The 24,998-nt window shown below is 43.4% G+C and overlaps 1 protein-coding gene across 1 annotated transcript; it reads left to right on the top strand.

Moving 5' to 3' along the window:
• Positions 1-2,690: 2,690 nt before the first annotated feature.
• On the top strand, positions 2,691-24,726 carry LOC128684210 (uncharacterized). Its single transcript, XM_053770372.2, has 2 exons — positions 2,691-2,816; positions 23,820-24,726. Exons 1-2 carry the CDS (start codon positions 2,805-2,807, stop codon positions 24,618-24,620), a joined length of 813 nt encoding a protein of 270 aa, XP_053626347.1. The 5' UTR covers positions 2,691-2,804; the 3' UTR covers positions 24,621-24,726.
• The last annotated feature ends 272 nt before the right edge of the window (positions 24,727-24,998 follow it).

Genomic DNA, 24,998 nt, shown 5'->3' with positions numbered 1-24,998 from the left:
GTGTATTCTCCAGTCTAGTAGGCTCTATTATTTGCTGGTTTAAATTGAATTTTGTGCAGAGATTTAAAAGCTCGCGTGAGTGTGAGTTTTCATCAGAGCTGCCTCCTGGTGTTATTACTGCAACAATATTATTTGCTATATTCCTCCATTTTAGGTGCCTTAAGTTGAAATCCCCCAGGAGCAAGATGTTGGGTGCAGGAGCTGGAAGATTTTCCAGACAGTGGTCAATTTTTAACAGCTGTTCCTGGAATTGCTGGGATGTTGCATCCGGAGGCTTGTAGACTACCACAATGACTAGGTTTTGGTTCTCGACCTTTACTGCTAAAACTTCCACTACATCATTTGAGGCATTTAGCAGTTCTGTGCAAACAAGTGACTCTGCAATGTACAGGCCAACCCCCCCCCCCTTTTGCCTGTTCACTCTGTCACATCTGTATAGGTTGTAACCTGGGATCCATATTTCGTTGTCCAAGTGATCCTTTATGTGGGTCTCAGTGAAAGCCGCGAACATTGCCTTTGCCTCTGCAAGCAGTCCACGGATGAAAGGTATTTTGTTGTTTGTTGCTGGCTTTAGACCCTGTATATTTGCCAAGAAGAATGTTATCGGACTGGTGGTATTGTTGGTACTGTTGTTTTAATTTTAAGCCAAAGGTGTTATAATTGCAGAATTTTGCAAGTTGAATATGTAGTTGACAACATGACTTTTTTTTTCTGGATATGTAGATTCGTATTAATTAAACCAATTTGTTCCTGCATATTTATAATCTCAGTTTCGTTGTATTGTCATTGCCTATTGTATAGTTTTGTTGTTGCAGTTGTTGTCTTTGGTTGTTGCTTTAATTGTGCATATGATTTACACTCGATGCAAATAGAATAATTGAGTCCTTATTTAAACAGGGCAGAGCTGGTTAAGTTCATATCTGAATACCTACTAATTTAAAAGAAATTACGCGTTACAAGCAGCAGAAATGAACAAAACAGTAAGCAAGTCAGTATGTAGGTGATTGTGCAGACGGGGAAAAGAAAGATAAGGCTGGTGTCAGATTTCTCAGCCCCAGTGCAAAGCTTTCCTAGAGTGTAAACGCTATGGTGCTATAGACAAACTGGAAAAGGATACTCTCCTGGAGTCAACCTGGAGTTGTTCCGGAGGTCAACGCCCCCGCGGCCAAGTCCTTGACCAGGCCTCCTGGTGGATCAGGGTCTTATCAACCAGGCTGTTACTGCCGGCCGCACGTAGTCCAACGTACGAACCACAGCCCGGTTGATCAAGTTCTGACTGTACGTATCTGGCCACTTCCCTCTTGAAGGCAGCCAATGAACTATTAGTAATCCCCTTATGCATGGTGGGAGGCTGTTGAAGTCTTATGCCCTGGACACTTATTGTATTTTCTCTTAGTATACCCATGGCGCCTCTGCTTTTGATTGTGTGGGGGTGATATGTTGCACCGTCTGCATAGTGTTTTGCTTTCGTAGGGGTTGATCTCTGTGTGCAGATTTGGGGCCAGTCTCGCCAGGATTTTCCAGGTGTAGAGTATGTATCTTTCTTGTTTGTGTTTCAGGTCAAGGGACTTGAATCGTTCCCAGTAATTAAGGTGTTTGACTGAACTAACACGTCCAGTGAAGGTCCTCAGTGCATTCTCTAGATCTGTAATAAATGTAGGTGTTGCGTACAGCAGTATTCCAGCCTCGAGAACAAATGACTTAAAAATGATCATCATTGGTATGACATCCCTTGTTTCAAAAGTCCTCATTATTCATCCTATCATCTTCCTCGCAGATGTGATAGTGACACTATTGTGATCCTTGAAGGTGAGATCCTCTGACATTAACACTTCCAAGTCCATTACATTAGTTTTTTGCTTAATTGTGTGATTAGTGTTTGAAGTATACTCCGTTATAGCTATTATTTCCTCAATTTTTCCATAATGGAGTAACTGAAATTTGTCTTCATTGAAGATCATATTGTTTGTCGCAGCCCACTGGAAAACTTGATTTAAATTAGCTTGGAGATTTATTTTGTCCTCAACAGATGACACTCTCTTGCAGATTCTAGTTTCTTCTGCAAAAGAAGACATGTGCTATGGTTTACATTCCTGTATGTTTGATATGAGGATGTGTACAGTTCAATACATTTACTAAGACTGATGAAGCCTTTCATGACGAAACTTATCCTTTAATAAATGTTCTGAACTGTACACAAGTGTCCTTTTCCAAAACTGTCCTCGTTTAATATTATTATAATTTCTAGTAGTAGTACTACTACTATTAGTAGCAGTAGTAATACTAGTAGTATTTTATTCATGGGGAAACGCCAAAACTGAAGGGTTCATACTGGGCCAGTTGAATGAGGTGACGAGATTTTATCCAAAACAGGAGAGAGTAGTTCCAATTCCTTGAGTTACGAGCCTTTCATCATTAAGGAACGCTCTTTGAAGGGAGGCTTTCATATGGTGCAGGACACACTTATTTTGCAGGACACTGTCAGTGTACAAGACTCATGATAGGTGGAGGCGAAAAACTCTTTGGAAAAAAAAAAAGAGTAACAGGCGTGCATTGTCTTTATTTAAATTCCAGTAATAAACAATCTTGCAGCAGAGGATAATTAGTGTTGCTGGAGCTGTGTTTACCTTGAGTCAGCAGCTGAGCGACGATGCGAAGTGTCCAGGAAAATCAGCTGTGGTGCAGCAGCAGCGGCGACGGCCGTGTAGGGAAGTGAAGGCAGTGGGGCCTGCCGCCCGGGTATATATACAGTGCCGTCGCCATCATCACGTTCAGTGCCCGCTGCCCCGGCCAACACGTCAGACATGTGGTCTCCTGTGAGTGTCTAGTGACTGCCTCCCTCCTCTCTCCTTATCCTTGACATTTTCTGACGCTACTTCGAGTTTATGTGTCCGAAATATGATATATACATACATACCTTTCGTAGCAGCTGTGCATTTTGAAATGTCTCTTTAAAAATCTGAACTGAAAAATAATTGTCGTTCGAAAACATTACCTACTTTTATTTCAGTTTCTACTGAAATTTGCGTGTTGTGTTAAGGGTGGGGATAGGAAGACAGGCCGGGTGCAGGTCAGTGTTACCGGCCAGCCAGGGACATAACTTCAGATAACGGAGCCCCACCTCCGCTCAAGCGCTCGGCTGACTTCTGCTACATTTTAGATTTTAGTGAACATTATGGATAAAATGTTGCTTTAGATTTTAGTGATTTTTTTTTTTTTTTTGAAAAAAATAAAATAAAACAGCCTAGATTGGATTAGACTAACTTTTAAAAACGCTATCCTCCGTTGCCGCGATATCATTGTTTACACAAGACTGGAAACTGTAAATCTGTGATCTAGTTTTTTGCTTATTATTTCTTTGTGGTGTGTTGAACAAGGCCAGCGAGGGTAACTTGTGTAAAGTGTTGGAAACAGTGTAATCTTCTCATCTTATTTTTTTAAGCCGAAATTTATTATTTTGCAAACGTCCTCCACATATGGTTCAATTAGAGGTATGAGAGTATAAGTGTCCTACGCCCTACACGATTCCTTACGTGTCCTACAGGATACCTGACATATACACTACAATAAACGACGCCTTTTCTCTTCTATCTTCATAAATAATTTTAAGGTCTTAATGAAACTAGCATGTGTAGGGGATTCCCAAATGTCTTCAGTGCTGATTATCTTAAAGGTTCCTTTTTTATTATAACAAACTAGTTAACCTATCCTTCTTCCTTCTAACTATTTTGCCTATCTTACTTTCTTATAACTGACTAGTTTACCTTTTAACATGATAAACTTTTTTTAACTAATCGGTTTACCTATTAGCAGTCATTTTAACTAACTAGTTCACCTACCATTACTACTATTTATTTACTTACACTACTTTTATCTACCTGGACAACGTATTCTTCATTCTAGCTAACTGGTTTACCTATCCTCCTTTCTTAAAAGTGAATCACTGCTGCCTTTTCTGTCTCCTGGCAATCCCAGGCGGGATTCCCGACTGTCTGTAATTAAAGGTCGACGTACCTGCTTGCATGTCAGTATAAATACTGACTTTGTGCTGTACTGTGCTACTGTACCTGTTGCTGATAGCTGTTGTTTCTACAGGGTGCTGTTTCCTCACAGCCGTAGATGTGTGTGTGTGTGTGTAGGTGTGTGTTTTTGTGCGCTCGCGCGCGCACGTATGCCACTTCCTTCAAGGTTTCCGGACAATAACTTGAGAACGCCTCTTTTTTTTCTCTCTCTCTCGGTTTCAAACTTTCAGGAAGGTTGATATTGTTAATGAAATATGCAGGTACTCAAATGCCAATTTTATTGACCAAATGATGATATAGTTATCGTGTAGTAACTCGCTAAAGCCTCTTCTGAACGGCTTAAGACTTACAACTCTGATGCATCTAACTCAAAGTCAGGATAAAAATAAATTTAAACTGTTTAAGAGGCACGTAAGTGCCTCTAATAACATGTTAATTTTTCCACTATAATCTACCTTGTCCATAATTACTATCGCATTTGCTTTGTCTGTTTCGTAAAGTGAAGTTTAGGATCTTTCCTTAATTCATGGTATAACTTAACAAACCTCTGAGGACAATTGTGCTGCAGAGGTGTGAGCAAAGTTAATAGAAGACGGGGAAACTTACGTGCCCCTTAAGTGCCAATGTGAAGGTTTTTAACATCAATATACAAGTGAAGAATTATTGGTTTCCGTGCGATACCTGGAGACTGCTTCTACTTGGCTTTAACTTTCAGTGCTTCTGTACGCTTACATTGTTACTGCACTGTGTAAAACCTTAAAATCATTCACTACCATACTCTACTATCACGGTCACTCCACTACCACGATCACTCCATTACCACCACACTCACCCCACTACCACGGTCACCCCACTACCACGGTCACCCCACTACCACGGTCACCCCACTACCACGGTCACCCCACTACCACGGTCACCCCACTACCACGGTCACCCCACTACCACGGTCACCCCACTACCACGATCACTCCATTACCACGATCACTCCATTACCACACTCACCCCACTACCACGGTCACCCCACTACCACGGACACCCCACTACCACGGTCACCCACTACCACGATCACTCCATTACCACCACACTCACCCCACTACCACGGTCACCCCACTACCACGGTCATCCCACTACCACGGTCACCCCACTACCACGGTCATCCCACTACCACGGTCACCCACTACCACGATCACTCCATTACCACCACACTCACCCCACTACCACGGTCACCCAACTACCACGGTCACCCCACTACCACGATCATTCCATTACCACCACACTCACCCCACTACCACGGTCACCCACTACCACGGTCATCCCACTACCATGGTCACCCCACTACCACGGTCACCCCACTACCACGATCACTCCATTACCACCACACTCACCCCATTACCACGGTCACCCCACTACCACGGTCATCCCACTACCACGGTCACCCCACTACCACGATCACTCCATTACCCACACTCACCCCATTACCACGGTCACCCCACTACCACGGTCATCCCACTACCACGGTCACCCCACTACCACGATCACTCCATTACCCACACTCACCCCATTACCACGGTCACCCCACTACCACGGTCATCCCACTACCACGGTCACCCCACTACCACGGTCATCCCACTACCACGGTCACCCCACTACCACGATCACTCCGTTACCACCACACTCACCCCACTACCACGGTCACCCCACTACCACGGTCACCCCACTACCACGGTCACCCCACTACCACGGTCACCCCACTACCACGGCCACCCCACTACCACGGTCACCCCACTACCACGGTCACCCCACTACCACGATCACTCCATTACCACCACACTCACCCCACTACCACGGTCACCCCACTACCACGGTCATCCCACTACCAGGATCACTCCATTACCACCCACTCACCCCACTACAACGGTCACCCCACTACCACGGTCACCCCACTACCAGGATCACTCCATTACCACCCACTCACCCCACTACAACGGTCACCCCACTACCACGGTCACCCCACTACCACCACTCTCACCCCACTACCACGGTCACCCCACTACCACCACTCTCAACCCACTACCACCACTCTCAACCCACTACCACGGTCACCCCACTACCACCACTCTCACCCCACTACCACGGTCACCCCACTACCACCACTCTCAACCCACTACAACGATCACCCCACTACCACCACACTCACCCCACTACCACGGTCACCCCACTGCCACCACTCTCAACCCACTACCACGGTCACTCCACTACCACCACTCTTAACCCACTACCACGGTCACTCCGCTACCATACTCACCCCACTACCACGGTCACTCCACTACCGCCATACTCACCCCACTACCACTACACTCACCCCACTACCACCACACTCACCCCACTACCACGGTCACTCCACTACCACCATACTCACCCTGCTACCACTGTCACTCCATTACCACCACACTCACTCCACTGTCACAGTCACTCCACTACCACTACATTCACCCCACTACCACGGTCACTCCATTACCATGGTCACTCTGCTGGACAGGCACCTAAAGTCAGTACCTGACCAGTCAGGCTGTGGTTCGTACGTCGGGCTGCGTGCGGCCAACAGCAACAGCCTGGTTGATCAGGCCCTGATCCACCATGAGGCCTGGTCACAGACCGGGCCGCGGGGGTCGTTGATCCCCGAAACCCTCTCCAGGTATACTCCAGGTATACTACCATGGTCACTTCACTATCACTCGTCACCCTTACATTTCATTCGCTCAAACACTCCACTCCAACCCATACACCTATTAGCCATCCACACACTCCACATCTGCCCCATAACCATACACATACATTATTCCACTCCCACACACTCCATAACCACATACATACAATATACCCACATTACTCCACTCCCACACACTCCATAACCACATACATACAATATACCCACATTACTCCACTCCCACACACTCCATAACCCCATACATACAATATACCCACATTACTCCACACCCACACACTCCATTACCACATACATACAATATACTCACATTACTCCACTCCCACACACTCCATTACTACATACATATAATATACCCACATTACTCCACACCCACACACTCCATTACCACATACATACAATATACTCACATTACTCCACTCCCACACACTCCATAACCACATACATACACTATACCCACATTACTCCACACCCCCACACTCAGGATGCTCACGGTCGACCACTCGCCCAGTTGGCACTGAACTTCTTTTTCCCCTGTTTTCCTACCTGTTTACGTTCACAAATTATTACTGTAGTAAAAACATTGACTCTAGTCTATCAGAGCGCTGCCTTGCTCGTGACAGTGATCAGAGTCGTGTTTCTTTACATCTGCCACAAGTTACGTAGCAAACGGAGGATCGAGCCTAAACCACTCCGTGCATCGAATCTATTCCCAGGTGGGACGAGTGATATGAGCAAGTCTTCTTACACCTATTGCCTCTGTTCACTTAGCAGAAAATAGGTACTTGGTGTTATTCGTCTGCTGTGGGTGGTATCCTAAGGCAGGGTTGCCAACTCCTTAAGCCTGGGGTTCTTAACATGTTCTAGGTCACTGACCTCTTTAAGAGTAAAAACAATACACAAACACATGCGAACAAAATAATGCCCTTAGGCTATGTTAGTAAGTTATTTTGTACCTTGTCTTAACTTAAAATATAGTCAGGATATTATAAAAGACAGCAGTTTTGGAGTACAAGTGAACAGTTTGTTCATAACCTGATTCTCTGCGTTGATACCTATATTTTGAAAAAAAAATTGACCAATCTGTAATACGATTTATATGAAAACAATTAATGCACCAAAAAAAAAATGGTTATTGTGTGTACAAAACATATTTGAAGCATAATTTTCTTTGTATGTGAGGATCAACTACTGGACACACACCAACTTTGATTTCTTTATATTACACTGTGAACACATGCCTGCATAACATCGACTGTCCAGAAGAACTAGAACTTAACATTATAATTACTAGTCTGGAACGAATAAGGCCTGGTCTCAGACCGAGCCGCGGGGGCGTTGACCCCCGAAACCCTCTCCAGGTAAACTACAGGTAAAACTAATTAAAAATAAACACCTAAAAAACTACATTTATATCTTAAAATTTCCCACAACATTATGTATCAATCAGATGTCCACATTAGCAGGATACGTTTCTTTATTTCCCGTCAACGGGAAACTCACAAGAGCGAGGATGCCAACTGTACATAACGTGACCGTATACAACAGCATCCCATACCACCTTATACTTGGTGAAAGAGGCGTTATGATACCAACAAGTTATAAGTAAAAGACAAGTATACACTGATCAGGACATTTATTATTTAGTAAAGCATGACTTCTTCAGTCTTCAGAACTTAATGAATGTCTGCATTTGTGTACACGGGTCTTCTGCCTACATCCTTTACTTATTTAAAATGAATCCATATCCTAACATAATTTGACATGAACTGAATTCTTTTAAAAAGAAAGGAACTTGAAAAACATCAAATTTTGGCTCTGGTTCACAGACACCCTCCCCGAAGGGAAGGTAGGATAACTGTTTCTACTAGAAATTAGACAAAACTGTGGCCACTAAACTCGAAAAGTATCACTACTATGCGGCGAAACTGTTACCACTACACAGAACTAGATATTCTTTATTCACTGTGATAGCCAAGAAAGGTATGCCCTGTATTCCATAAACCCAATTCCCTATACCTCATTACATACAAAAATAAATGGTACAGAGTGCAGCATAACTTTTTAATGCAGCTAAATATCAGCATTCAAGTTTTCAACCAAATCAAATGAGGCAATCACAAGTTACGGCATGTAAAGTAATATCCTGATTTCTTCAGTAAAAACGGCAAAATGGCATCCATACATCTCAAAAACCAATTCGAACCTTAAACCAAGATGCACCGTCTCTGAAAGTTTGAAGCCAGGCAGAAGATACACTAGCTATCGCACAGAGATCAGAATCCCAAAATCCTCCAGTACTAAGTTTGAAGCGGCTCTGAGGTTGCATTCACGAGTTATCACTTATTAAGGTTTAAAACCTATCGCATTAGAAGTTCACAAATTATCGCATGGCAACAAGTATTTAAATTTTACAAATTTCATCAACAAAAATGACAAGTTAGTACCTACACTGCAAAAAATAAATCATAACCTTTCTCTAAGTAAGACACACAAGTGTTTAAGGTTTGAAGGCGATCAAGAGGCACTTTCCAGTTGTTGTACGGAAACCAATTTGTCTAATAACACTGAGAAAGTAAACCTTACAAAACCCAAAGTCAAGCTGAAGTTTCCTTTGAGGGAAACAAAACAGTACCAAAGTTTGAAGGTAATCAGAAGAGGTGTTTAAAGTTATCAAATGGAAGCAAAATTCGGGAATGTTCTAAATAAAATTGACCAGAGAGCATCAGCACAGGTTAAAAGTCACCTGAACCTTTCCGTAGTTACAGTGAAAATTTCAAGTTGATCGAATAAGATGTTCTTAAGTTATAAACAAAAACCTTAGAAGAAAAAAAAAGGTATTCTCAAATGACGATACCCTTACGGGTTTCCAAATATGATGGTGCCCCTACAGGTATCTTAAAATATCCTTAAGGATTTTCAACGATGATGAGGCCCTTACGGGTATCCTAAGATGATATCCTCGTGAATTTCCAAAGATGATGATGTCCCCACAGTATCCTAAGATGACTAATGCCCTCACGGATGTTCAGAGATGATGATGATCCCCCTGGATTTCTAAGAGGACGACACCTTCACGGGTTTATAATACTGATGATGCCCCATACGTATCATCCTCACAGTACCTGTAGCCCAGAGGCCTGACAGTACCTGCAGCCCAGGGGCCTCACGGGTTTCCGAGGATGATGATGCCCTAACGGGTATCCTACGATAATGAAATTCTCCTGCATCCTAAATATATTCCTCCTTGGAACATTCTTGTAATTATCCTGATAGCTCTAGTTACTTTCTTACTGCTCTCCACAACCTGTGACCTGAGTGCTCTTGTCCCACAACCTGTGACCTGAGTGACTGTTCTTGTCCCACAACCTGTGACCTGAGTGACTGTTCTTGTCCCACAACCTGTGACCTGAGTTACTACACCTTTTCAGTGATCATTAGACTTGAAGAATGAAACAACATCGTGACTGGAACTTCAGACTTCTTGCTTGATGCTCAATGACATAATATTATTGCATTATTTCCACTGCCTTCCTATTAAGCCAGGTATTAACGTGGAGTGAACTCTCCTGCTACTTATAACGTTGTTCTTCATTTTTACCAGCAGTTTTGCTTCTGACATCACTCAGTAACTTCCTGACATCACTCAGTAACTTCCTGACATCACTCAGTAACTTCCTGGCATCACTCAGTAACTTCCTGACATCACTCAGTAACTTCCTGACATCACTCAGTAACTTCCTGACATCACTCAGTAACTTCCTGACATCACTCAGTAACTTCCTGGCATCACTCAGTAATGTTCCTGGCAACACTCAGTAATGTTCCTGGCAACATTCAGTAATGTTCCTGGCAACACTCAGTAATGTTCCTAGCAACACTCAGTAATGTTCCTGGCAACACTCAGTAATGTTCCTAGCAACACTCAGTAATGTTCCTGGCAACACTCAGTAATGTTCCTAGCAACACTCAGTAATGTTCCTGGCAACACTCAGTAATGTTCCTGGCAACACTCAGTAATGTTCCTGGCAACACTCAGTAATGTTCCTAGCAACACTCAGTAATGTTCCTGGCAACACTCAGTAATGTTCCTGGCAACACTCAGTAATGTTCCTGGCAACACTCAGTAATGTTCCTGGCAACACTAAGTAATGTTCCTGGCAACACTCAGTAATGTTCCTGGCAACGCTCAGTAATGTTCCTGGCAACACTCAGTAATGTTCCTGGCAACACTCAGTAATGTTCCTGGCAACATTCAGTAATGTTCCTGGCAACGCTCAGTAATGTTCCTGGCAAAACTCAGTAATGTTCCTGGCAACACTCAGTAATGTTCCTGGCAACACTCAGTAATGTTCCTAGCAACACTCCGTAATGTTCCTGGCAACACTCAGTAATGTTCCTAGCAACACTCAGTAATGTTCCTGGCAACACTCAGTAATGTTCCTGGCAACACTCAGTAATGTTCCTGGCAACACTCAGTAATGTTCCTGGCAACACTCAGTAATGTTCCTGGCAACACTCAGTACTGTTCCTGGCAACACTCAGTAATGTTCCTGGCAACACTCAGTAATGTTCCTAGCAACACTCAGTAATGTTCCTAGCAACACTCAGTAATGTTCCTAGCAACACTCAGTAATGTTCCTGGCAACACTCAGTAATGTTCCTGGCAACACTCAGTAATGTTCCTAGCAACACTCAGTAATGTTCCTAGCAACACTCAGTAATGTTCCTGGCAACACTCAGTAATGTTCCTAGCAACACTCAGTAATGTTCCTGGCAACACTAAGTAATGTTCCTGGCAACACTCAGTAATGTTCCTGGCAACACTCAGTAATGTTCCTAGCAACACTCAGTAATGTTCCTGGCAACACTCAGTAATGTTCCTGGCAACACTCAGTAATGTTCCTGGCAACACTCAGTAATGTTCCTAGCAACACTCAGTAATGTTCCTGGCAACACTCAGTAATATTCCTAGCAACACTCAGTAATGTTCCTGGCAACACTCAGTAATGTTCCTAGCAACACTCAGTAATGTTCCTGGCAACACTCAGTAATGTTCCTAGCAACACTCAGTAATGTTCCTAGCAACACTAAGTAATGTTCCTGGCAACACTCAGTAATGTTCCTGGCAGCACTCAGTAATGTTCCTAGCAACACTCAGTAATGTTCCTGGCAACACTCAGTAATGTTCCTAGCAACACTCAGTAATGTTCCTGGCAACACTCAGTAATGTTCCTGGCAACACTCAGTAATGTTCCTGGCAACACTCAGTAATGTTCTTAGCAACACTCAGTAATGTTCCTAGCAACACTCAGTACTGTTCCTGGCAACACTCAGCACTGTTCCTAGCAACACTCAGTAATGTTCCTAGCAACACTCAGTAATGTTCCTAGCAACACTCAGTAATGTTCCTGGCAACACTCAGTAATGTTCCTAGCAACACTCAGTAATGTTCCTAGCAACACTCAGTAATGTTCCTAGCAACACTCAGTAATGTTCCTGGCAACACTCAGTAATGTTCCTGGCAACACTCAGTAATGTTCCTGGCAACACTCAGTAATGTTCCTAGCAACACTCCGTAATGTTCCTGGCAACACTCAGTAATGTTCCTAGCAACACTCAGTAATGTTCCTAGCAACACTCAGTAATGTTCCTGGCAACACTCAGTAATGTTCCTAGCAACACTCAGTAATGTTCCTGGCAACACTCAGTAATGTTCCTAGCAACACTCAGTAATGTTCCTAGCAACACTCAGTAATGTTCCTAGCAACACTCAGTAATGTTCCTGGCAACACTCAGTAATGTTCCTGGCAACACTCAGTAATGTTCCTAGCAACACTCAGTAATGTTCCTAGCAACACTCAGTAATGTTCCTGGCAACACTCAGTAATGTTCCTGGCAACACTCAGTAATGTTCCTAGCAACACTCAGTAATGTTCCTGGCAACACTCAGTAATGTTCCTGGCAACACTCAGTAATGTTCCTGGCAACACTCAGTAATGTTCCTGGCAACACTCAGTAATGTTCCTGGCAACACTCAGTAATGTTCCTGGCAACACTCAGTAATGTTCCTGGCAACACTCAGTAATGTTCCTGGCAACACTCAGTAATGTTCCTGGCAACACTCAGTAATGTTCCTAGCAACACTCAGTAATGTTCCTGGCAACACTCAGTAATGTTCCTAGCAACACTAACTAATCTTCTTTACAACACCCATTAATACTCTTAACACCAGGAGAAGCGATCACTCTCACACTGCCACTAGGAAATACCAAAACATTTAGGTGTATTTATTATTGAAGTTTCGCCTGCGCAGCAGGATTCTTCGGTCTAATACAAGTGATTATAACATTAGAGAAAGTAGAAGTGGAGAGATAATTTTGAGGTGATCTGTCCCTCAACTTTGATAAATGATAGTCAGAAATGCTAAGGGATAGATTCCCTAAACTTATCTCTCCATTTCTTCTACTGTGCAGTGTTATAATCGCCTATATTCGACTGAAAAAGCCTGCTGCGCAGGTGAATAATTTCAATACTAAAGATACCAAGGTGCTGCACATTTATCTTTCTCATCAACTTGCCAGTATTGTATACCATTTACAATAATTAAGTGCTGTAACCTGCCTTTCGGATTAAGTGTCTTGCAGTGACCCGTGTAACTCCCTCTTCCTTTTTTTTTCACCTATCAATTTCGCAAATGAAAACTATTATCCTACCTCAGCTCATACCAAAGTCTAACCCTATCACTACCTGGGATGCGACCCACAACCGTCGACTAACACCCAGGTACCTACTTACTGCTACGTGAACAGAGGTAGCAGGTGTAAAGAAACATGCCCAACGTTTCCACCCGTACAGTGGATCGAACCACGGACAATCAGCATGAGTTGAGGGCGCTACCAACCGAGCTACGAGACACCCCTTCAAGGCGATTCCTTAAGCACATCCAAGGAATCGGAACCTCCCTCTCCTTGAATCCAAATGGCGTACAGCCAGCAGTAAAGACAAGATATGTTATAAAACAAGCTTCTGTTAGGTATCTCCGAAGTGGCACCTTCATGTGACTGCCTCAATTTTTTTCCTTTATTGCTTAAGAAACGCCTTATTCGATCAACATCAGTTTTTTTTAAGGTTGATGTACTGTAACTGGGTAAGAATTCATATAACTACAGACATGTGCAAACGACCTATTATTGCCTACACATGCCAATAGTTACAATAACTTGAGAAAAACCTAATCCGATTGGCATAAAAAAAAATTACGCTGGTGTATCCTATTTAGAAAAAGGTTGGGATTGTTCATGGAGTATGTAAGTATCAAATTTGACTTTTCAGTTGTACATTATTTTTTTCCCTTAAAAAAACTTGAAAAAAAAAAACTCTCCTGAATGTCTTTAATCTTTAAAGGCTGATGAATATGATGAGAAGGATAATACTTTTGGGTTTAAGCTGTGTAGGCTCAAATTGGGTTCGTTTCTTAGCATAGTTAATAACCCGAAATTGATTTGTGTGTAATAATTGGAGAATGCATCTTATGGTCAGCTTCCAGGTTTTAGTGCTGGAATATTTTCCTCAAAAAAAGATTTATGTTATTTTTAGGTTGTGAAATATATATATTGCCAATTTTATTCAACATAATGATATTCATGCTAAAACTAGCGAATGTCTTTTATGATTGGCTTCAAACCTTAAACGCTAACGTGTGTTAGAAAAAAGTTTGGATTGAGTTAGGATTGTGTGGGTACTAATTTGCCAATTTTATTGAAGAAACTGGGAAAATTAAAATACTAATTGTAATGTTATAATTGGTGAACGCCTAATCTAACATGCTTCAAACCCTCGACGCTCATAACATGAAAGAACAACTTCTGAGTAACTTCAAATTTAAACAGCTGTTGTGTCTTGAGAGACTGGCGTCTGTGTAACAAGTGACTTCTGACTGGCTGTAAACTTTCACAGCTAGTTTATCTTAATGGAAGGTTAGAATTGGTTGGGTGGCGGATGTCTTTGTTGGTGGGTACCTAGTTGTGTGAGTGGGCAGGTAAGAGGGGAGTTCAAACACACATATTCACACACACACACACACACACACACACACACACACACACACACACACACACACACACACACACACACACACACACACACACACACACACACACACAGGGTGAGTCTCAGCAATTTACTACAGTAATTAGGTTTCTTCATGCAAATAATTTCCACCATAATACTGACCCTTATTAATGTTCTCATCAGCCACTGACGACCTTCCTGGCGCCACAACTCTACACTATACAGTAACAAGTCACTGGAAGAAACACCAAAAACTTGCTTCCCTTGAAAGTGTGTGATACTGATGGCCATCATTATAGGTGCACACTCGCACACACGCACACACACACACACACACGCTCTCTCTCTCTCTCTCTCTCTCTCTCTCTCTCTCTCTCTCTCTCTCTCTCTCTCTCTCTCTCTCTCTCTCTCTCTCTCTCTCTCTCTCTAAAATGCGGATTTCAGATTTTAGTACTACTGTTTATTCGAAATTATTGATTGTTGTCATTTTTGTCTGAGATGACTTTGTTCATCTTGTGGCGTCTTGTAATCACACCCCACACTTACTTACCCACACTCACTCTCCCACGCAAGGAAGTCAGTAGGGAACTGAACAAAAGATTTAAAATGGTGTTCTCAGACGAAACAGGGCAACATCTGAGTCAAAAAGAAAGGGTACACCAATGGATACTGAACACGATACACACGACAGGGAGAGGTGAAAAAACTTTTGAGTAAGCAGTAAAAAATAAAAGCAATGTCATCACAGATTCTTCAAGAGGGCGCAGATGTCTGACCCCCCACTAGCTAAAATCTACAAGTCGATGGATACGGGACATTTGTCTGAGACCTACTAGAAGACAGTGAATGTAGTCCCAATATGTAAGAATGGAAACAGACAAGAAACATTAAACTACAGACCAATATCACTGACAGGCATACATCCAATGAAAGGAAAATTGAGAAAAAGTCAAAACGAGTCTTGGAGCACTTGGAGAAAAGTGGATTTTACAAACAATAACCACACGGGTTTAGAGATCTCAAATTTTTACTGCCAAACCTGCTGAGCTCTATGAAAAAGTACCAGAAGCGAAGCAGGAAAGGAAGGGATTGAGAAAACTGGTATAAAATACCGACACGATGAATATAAACAAATGCAGCGTAATGTGATCCTTTACTGATGACGTTTCGCTCACACACTGGGGTTTATAAAGTCATACACACAAAGAGAGGGAATGGCGGACTGTACATGCTTGGACTGCAAGAAGGCATTTAATACTGTACCTTACAAGAGATTGGGACAAAAACTTAAGAAGCAGGCAGAAATAACAGAGAATGCTATACAGTGGACCGCAGAGTATCTTATAGAAAGGAGACAAAGAGTGATTGTCCGAGATGACATGTCAAAAGTGTAAAAGTGGGATTCCGCAAGATGGGTATCAAGACCGGTACTCTTTATAGCACATGTTAATGACATATCAGAAGAGATTTTGACAGATGTATCACAGTTTGCTGATGATGTAAAACTAGCGAGAATAAAAACCTGTGAGGGCAAGACTACGAATAGACTCGAACAAACTGTAAGACTGAAACATACTGGTAAAATTACAGCAATAAATGTTTCAATAGTTGTTCAAATGCTCTTTTACCTACGAAATTGCAGGATTAGTAAGACAAGTGGTTGTTTGAATTCAATCCAGCAAATGCAAACTTACGAAAAATGGGGAATAGGGGAAAGAAGACCGGAAATTGGGACAGAGGCTGTAAAGATCACTGAAGAAAGGAGCTAGGGGGTGAGCGTAGTGCCGAGTACATCTCCAAAGGCACACTTTAACCAAATAACCTCTTCAGCTAATGCTCTGAAGTTAATGATTTCAGGAATCTCAACAGTCATTCATATGTTAGGCCCATCTTGAATTATGCATGAGAAAGCATGTTAAGAAGCTGAAGAAAGTGAAAAGATTTGCAATGAGACTAGTCCCAGAGCTAAGAGGAATGAGATATGAAAAGAAGTTAAAGGAACCAAACATAACGACACTAGAAAATAAAAAAAAGATACATTATAACGACAAACAAAATCCTCGGAAGACTTATTAGGGTGGACATTGATAGAATATTAGAGAGGCGAAGAACGAGGATGAGTCACAGGGATGTCACGAAGTATTTCTACAGTCTCAGAGTTGACAGGAAGTGGAGCGACCTGAACAAAAAAGCAGCTGAGGCAGGAGCCACGAAGCCCATTCTCACACATCGACTCTCCCACACACACCCACCCACTCACCAACACACATGCACATGCACATACACACACACACACACACACACACACACACACACACACACACACACACACACACACACACACACACACACACACATACACAAATAACTGCTGCAGCATATGGGCGACTAGCAAACCTAACAATAGCATTCCGACATCTCAGTAAGGAATCGTTCAGGACTCTTGTACACAGTGCCCATCAGGCCCATACTGGAGTATGTAGCACCAGTTTGGAACCCATACCTGGTCAAGAAATTAGAGAAAGCGCAAAGGTTTGCAACGAGATTAGTCCCGGAGTTAAGGGGCATGTCCTACGAGGGGAGGTTAAGGGAAATCGACCTGATGACATTGGAGGACAAGAGAGAGAGAGGGGGGGCATGATAACGACATATAAAATACTGAGAGGAATTGACAAAGTGGATAGGTACAGGATGTTCCAAAGATGGGACACAGCAACAAGAGGTCACAACTGGAGGTTGAAGACACAGATGAGTCATAGGGATGTTAGGAAGTATTTCTTCAGTCACAGAGTTATCAGGAAGGGGAAAAGTATGGAAAGTGATGTACTGGAAGCAGGATCCATGCATAGCTTTAAGAAGAGTTATGATAAAGTCTATGGAGCAGGGAGAGAGTGGACCTAGTAGCGACCAGTGAGGAGGCAGGGCCAGGAGCTATGAATCGACCCCTGCAACCACAGTTAGGTGAGTACACACACACACACACACACACACACACACACACACACACACACACACACACACACACACACACACACACACACACGCACACACACACACGGTACGTAATGATGTATCACAGTGGGCACCTGTGACGAGCGGGGTCCCACAGGGGTCGGTCCTAGGACCAGTGCTATTTTTGGTATATGTGAACGACATGATGGAAAGGTTAGACTCAGAAGTGTCCCTGTTTGCAGATGATGTGAAGTTAATGAGGAGAATTAAATCTGATGAGGACCAGGCAGGACTTCAAAGAGACCTGGACAGACTGGACACCTGGTCCAGCAAATGGCTTCTCGAATTTAATCCTGCCAAATGCAAAGTCATGAAGATAGGGGAAGGGCACAGAAGACCACAGACAGAGTATAGGCTAGGTGGCCAAAGACTGCAAACCTCACTCAAGGAGAAAGATCTTGGGGTGAGTATAACACCGAGCATGTCTCCGGAAGCACACATCAATCAGATAACTGCTGCAGCATATGGGCGCCTGGCAAACCTGAGAACAGCATTCCGATACCTTAGTAAGGAATCGTTCAAGACACTGTACACCGTGTATGTCAGGCCCATACTGGAGTATTCAGCACCTGTTTGGAACCCGCACTTGATAAAGCACGTCAAGAAACTAGAGAAAGTACAAAGGTTTGCGACAAGGTTAGTTCCAGAGCTAAGGGGAATGTCCTATGAAGAAAGATTAAGGGAAATCGGTCTGACGACACTGGAGGACAGGAGGGTCAGGGGAGACATGATAACGACATATAAAATACTGCGTGGAATAGACAAGGTGGACAAAGACAGGATGTTCCAGGGAGGGGACACAGAAACAAGAGGCCACAATTAGAAGTTGAAGACACAAATGAGTCAGAGAGATATTAGGAAGTATTTCTTCAGTCATAGAGTTGTAAGGCAGTGGAATAGCCTAGAAAATAACGTAGTGGAGGCAGGAACCATACACAGTTTTAAGACGAGGTTTGATAAAGATCATGGAGCGGGGAGAGAGAGGGCCCAGTAGCAACCGGTGAAGAGGCGGGGCCAGGAGCTAAGACTCGACCCCTGTAACCACAAATAGGTGAGTACACACACACACACTGCAATGGATCAGAGAATACCTGACGGGAAGGCATTAGCGAGTCATGGTACGTGACGAGGTGTCAGAGTGGGAGCCTGTGATGAACGGGGTTGTAGATGAATGGTTCAGAGAACCGACAAGTTGATAAATTAGACACACATGCAACATTTGGGTATCTTTAATGAGAAAACGTTTCGCCACACAGTGGCTTAATCAGTCCATACAAAGGAGATCGGTGAAAAACAGGAGGAGTTTGAGGTAATCAGTCCCTCAGCCTTGAGTCGATGTGGTCAGTCCATCAGTCTTGAAAAGAATACAGCATATGTGCGAAGTAGCTTATATACTGTAGGCAGGAGAGGTGCAACAGTCGTAGGTGGTGTCACATTTGTCCGATGTGATACCTAGGTCATGCCTAACCCTTGGGCATGACCTACTTCCACATTGGACAAATGTGATACCACCTACGACTGCTGCACCTCTCCTGCCTACAGTATATAAGCTACTTCTTCGCACATATGCTGTACTGTTTTCAAGATTGATGGACTGACCACATCGACTCAAGGCTGAGGGACTGATTACCCCAAACTCCTCCTGTTCTTCACCGTTCTCCTCTATATGAACTGATGAAGCCACTGTGTGGCGAAACGTTTCATCATTAAAGATACCCAAGTGTATCTTTATTTACCACGAACGGGGTTCCACTGGGGTCAGTCCTAGGACCGGTGCTGTTTTTGGTGTATGTGAATGAAATGACGGAAGTGTCCGTGTTTGCAGACGATGTGAAGTTAATAAGGAGAATTAAATCGGATGAGGATAAGGAAGGACTACAAAGGGATCTGGATAGGGTGCAGGACTGGTCCAGCAACTGGCTCCTGGAGTTCAACCCCACCAAGTGCAAAGTCATGAACGTCGGCGAAGGGCAAAGAAGACCGCAGACAAAATACAGTCTAAGAGGCCAAAAACTACAAGCCTCACTCAAGGAAAAGGATCATGGGGTGAGTATAATACCGAGCACATCTCTTGAGGCGAACATCAACCAGATAACTGCTGCAGCATATGGGCGCCTGACAAACCTAAGAATAACGTTTCGACACCTCAGTAAGGAATCGTTCAAGACTGCACAGTGTGCGTCACGCCCATAATAGAGTATGCAGCACCCGTTTGGAACCCACACCTGGTCAAGCACATTAAGAAATTGGAGAAAGTGCAAAGGTTTGCAACGAGACTAGTCCCAAAGCTATGAGGTACGTCCTACGAGGAGAAGTTAAGGGAAATCGACCTGACGACAGTGGAGGACAGGAGAGAGGGGACATCAGAACGACTTATAAAATACTGAGAGAAATTGACGAGATGGACAGACAGGATGTTCCAAAAATGGGACACAGCAACAAGAGGCCACAAGTTGAAGACTCAGATGAGTCACAGAGGTGTTAGAAGTATTTCTTCAGTCACACAGCTGCCAGGAAGTAGAATAGTCTGGGGCTTTAAGATGTATGATAAGGTTCATGGAGCAGGAAGAAAGTGACCTAGTAGCGACCAGTAAAGATGCGGGGCCAGGAGCTATGACTCTACCCCTGCAACCACAATTAGGTGAATACACACTGAGAAACTCTGAGATGTGCTCATGAAATTTCGCACAAATCCCTATGACGACACGGCTGATATTTCCAAGACTTTTTTTAAGAGTAGGCCTACAAGAAGATGAAGAGTATGCTCGATTTCTGTGGCCAGAGGACCCACATGATCCTCAAAGTCCTGTAAAAATGTACCGTTTGAAGTCTGTTTTATTTGGTTAAGTATGTAAACGAAAATATCCCTGAAGTAGATGGATGACCTATGAAGAGAGTCTAGAGAACGTAAACTTGACGATACTAGACGACAGAAAGACGAGAGGTGATATGATTCGACGCACAAAATATTCAGAAGAATTGACAGATGAGTCACAGGGGTGTTAGGAAATACTTCTTTAGCACTTGGCTATCTGGTTGGAAGGAAGTTTAGATGCGTTTTGAAGCAACGTTATTATTACTATTTTTATTTGGGAGCTCAGGGAATTTCTGAGGTGGCTGAAGCCCCCGCCCAATTCCCCAACACTATCCACACCTCCATTTACTCACACTCATCCATCCTCACCACACCCCACACTCCCAAAAACCCAGGCACACACACACACGCACACACACCTCATCCTCCCACATACAGCCAGCTACAGACCCGCACCTTCCATATAAGTAAAGTAATTCACTAAGAATATCAGGTGGTAATGGCGGGTAAACTCGTGTTCCTTCGTGAACTTGAAACATAAGAATATCCTGGTAATCTTTACACTCGAGCAACAGATAAAGCTCACATAAATGTCTAAAGGACAACCGTAAATATATTCATGTTATAATTTTAAGAAAACTGATAAGACTTATCAGATTAAACGAATAATTTTACGGAGTGATAGAGTCTTTCAAGCTCTCGTTGGCGCGATAACGAATCTTTCCACGACCTTCAAAAACTTTTACCCCACACTCAGAGAGCTTTAAACGCCTTGTTAGTTTGGGTAAGATAGTAACTATTGCATCATAAACAACAAGTGTGTGGCTGCCAAGCAGAGAGAATCCAGCGATATGTGGTAACTTAACCTCGACCACTGTGTGTATCTCAATGTACTTCTTCAGATTTTATTCTTCGTGATTCTAGTTTATTTCTATATTTATGTTGTGGTGGTTTAGTTATATATTATGTCTAAACTCCTCATTCCTCTGTCAGCCTGCCTGTTCCCCCCCCCCCCAACTCTCTCGATTTCTCGTTTTGAACAAAAGGGTCTTACAAGATTAGGTTAGATGTGCCTTTCTTAACTTACAAGGGCTCTCTCTGTCTCTGTCTGTCTCTCTGTCTTTTTCTCTCACTCTCCCTATCTATCTTATGGCGTTCTTTCCTGCCTTCAATACGGTGATTCTTACTGGAAACATCTATTTCTAGAGTTACCTGTCTACGAGACTCGTAAAATCCAATCGAAAAAATTACAATTAACCCACAATAACGTAGATGGAACAATTTACAACTAGCCGACAACACTGTGTTTACAACACTTCATAACTAACCCACAATACAGTGGCTGAAAAAAATCACAACTTACCCACTATAACGTGGTTGGAACAATTCACAACCCACAATATAATGACCACCTGGAGAGTATTCCGGGGGTCAACGCCCCCGCGGTCCAATCCTTGACCAGGCCTCCCGGTGAATCAGGGCTTGATCAACCAGGCTGTTACTACTGCCGCACGTAGTCCAATGTAAGAACCACAGCCAGGTTGATTGGGCTGGGGCACCTCACAACTAACCCATAATAACGTGGCTTGAGCAATTCACAACTAACTCATAATATAGAGGCTGGAACAATTAACAAGTAATCCATGACGAACCTTTGTCGTCGAAGATTCAAAGACTGTATATATTACAAGCACGGAGTGAAGACAAGAGCTTGACGTGGTGTAGAAATGTGGGCAAGGTATCATTCATGAAGATATTCAAGAAAATTGGGTAGTTTAATCATTGGGTATGTTCCCTTACACCTGTTCACCTAGCAGTAAGCAGGTATATTGGTGTCAGCAGACTGATTTCATTCCGTTTAAGGTATATACACCTGATGACGCAATACGCCTTACTTGTTGGGTTTATCGGTTTACTACCAAAGAACTTATTCAGCATAAGCTAGGAAGAGACCATGGTCAACTCTCCTTACATCTGTTGCCTTTGTTCACCTTGAAGTAAATAGGTACCTGGGTGTTAGTCGACAGCTGTGGGTCGCATCCTGGGCGGTGGTTAATAGTAGTAGTAGCAGTAGTAGTTGTAGTGGTGATGGTGGTGTTGGCAATAGCAGTAGTAGTAGCAGTAGGTATAGTGATGGAGTGGGGGTAGAAGTAGTAGTAGGGGTAGTGGCACCAGCAGCAGTAGTAGGCGGCTGAAGAGTGGTAGAATAAGTAAGGGTCGGGCTTGAAAATGAGCTACGATAGGCAATCACTTTTACCATGTAGATTCAGTAGGTTAAAAAAAAAAAGCATGGCCTTAACACACGGTCAACCACAGTCAACAAAGTCAGCTTTTTTAGCAATCCGGTCCTTGTTTTCTCAGATGTTCTTGTATCAAAATAAAAACCAGTAATGTATTTGCTGCGAAGTCGGGTTACTTGGCCAAGAGCGCGAGTTCGGATACACAAGGTCGGGTAGCGTGATTTGGGACTTAAGGTCGGACAAGCGAGGTAGGGTCCGCGAATTCAAATGGCTTCAGTACTCGAATTTGTTGGCCAAGACATGAAAATCCAGTAGCTCAGTGGCAGAGTGCTTGACTAGCAACAGAAAGGACACGGGTTCGATCCCCAGACTGGACTTGACGATGGGTAAGCCTCCATACACCAGCCGTCCCTGTTCATCTACCAGTAAGCAGATAACCTAGTTATAGACGGTTGTAGCAGACCGCATCCTGGAGGGTGATAATACAACATATAATTGAGCTTTAAAATGACGAGAGATAAAATAGTAACATGAGGTAGGATAATGACCTGAGGAAGCATAATTACATACGATAGGATAATGATATTTGGTTGGATAATGACATTAGGTAGGATATACATAAGATATGATGATGACATGAGGTAGGATAACAGCTCTCAGCTGTCTTTGAAGTCGATAAATTAGCTAAGCCTCCTCAAAGGAAAAATAATCATACTCATTAAACGGTGAAATATATAGATGAGAAATGAGTATTTATTCTAATTTTGTTATAATTATCTATAAAGAATTATTATTATTCGTTGTTCAGGAAGTTGTTCTTGCCAAACAACTTCCTGAGAACAGGAATTTACTTTACTCAAGCATAGTAATATCATATCCACCTGTCTCACCTTCCCTCTCTTGCAGTGTTTAATAATCTTTCTCTCCGCCAGGTGGTTATCTTGCTTCTGGTAGCGTCGGTAAGAGGTGAGGCTGATGCAGACCCGAAGCCCAACATGGAGTTATACCCACAGTATGGCACCAGCTGGGCAGCACAGCATTTTGGCACACCACAGGAGATAGCTGCTGCCGGTGAATTGGCCTCACACCGTCATGAAGGTAGCCTAGCTTCTTCAGGCTCGGAATTCCTTCCAGCTAAGGCATCCCCATCGCCACTCTTCGCTATCCGGGACGTCCAGACGAGGCCACCGGTGAGACCCGCCATCCAGCTACTGCGCCATCCTACCTTCTTACTTTATCCACCATCGCCGTACTTCCTGCAGACCATCCACCTTCGCGTACCTGATGTCAGGACGCAGGCAGATGTCCACGCACCTGTAACGGCGCCCTCATCGCTCAGCTTTGGCAGTCAGCACACTGCCCAGATCCCCTTCATTCAACAAGGCTCAGGTTCCACTTACCTGAGATTCTATCCTAACCCAGTCGCTGCCTCCACTTATCCTTTCACTACTCGACAAGCCATCAAAGAATTTGCTGTTCCCAGTCACTCGAAAGAAGACGAAGACGACGACGAAGGCGTGTCAGACAAAAATTACATCATCCTACAGCACTTCCCGACGGAGCTGGCAAGCTTGACAAGCCTACGCGACATTGATAACGAACCTGTAATCCCTGCTGGCATCGTTCAGTCCACCCAGCCCAGTTTCAGCCGGGTTGTGTTCATTAACGATAAAGCACATCCGAGCCTCCATGACAAGAAGCCCTCGAAGGATGGTAGTGTTCTTCTTGTGTAACCTGTGTCGGTGTTTGTGTGTGTGTGTGTGTGTGTGTGTGTGTGTGTGTGTGTGTGTGTGTGTGTGTGTGTGTGTGTGTGTGTGTGTGTTTCTCCACAACACGAGGGAGTCAAGATCCAAAGTAAATTACCGATTTCTTAAACCAGACATCAAGTCTGTATAGTCAAAACTGTAAATTTGCGTGTCGAGAAGTGAACGTTTGCTTTACAAATCTTTTATCAAGTTACCAAGGTGGAGGAGGACTCTCCAAAGAACGCGTGAAAAAAAAAATCCAAAAAGTTTCCAAGTAGGTTAGTATGCGCAGCAGATGGTACCTAGGACATGCCAACCCCTACAGTGAACAGCCTCCACGTTCTCTGGCGGCCTCTAGGGGTACAA

The sequence above is a fragment of the Cherax quadricarinatus genome, chromosome 4 (assembly GCF_038502225.1).
Source record: "Cherax quadricarinatus isolate ZL_2023a chromosome 4, ASM3850222v1, whole genome shotgun sequence".
Lineage (NCBI taxonomy): Eukaryota > Metazoa > Arthropoda > Malacostraca > Decapoda > Parastacidae > Cherax > Cherax quadricarinatus.
This window is presented reverse-complemented; position numbering and strand designations above follow the sequence as displayed.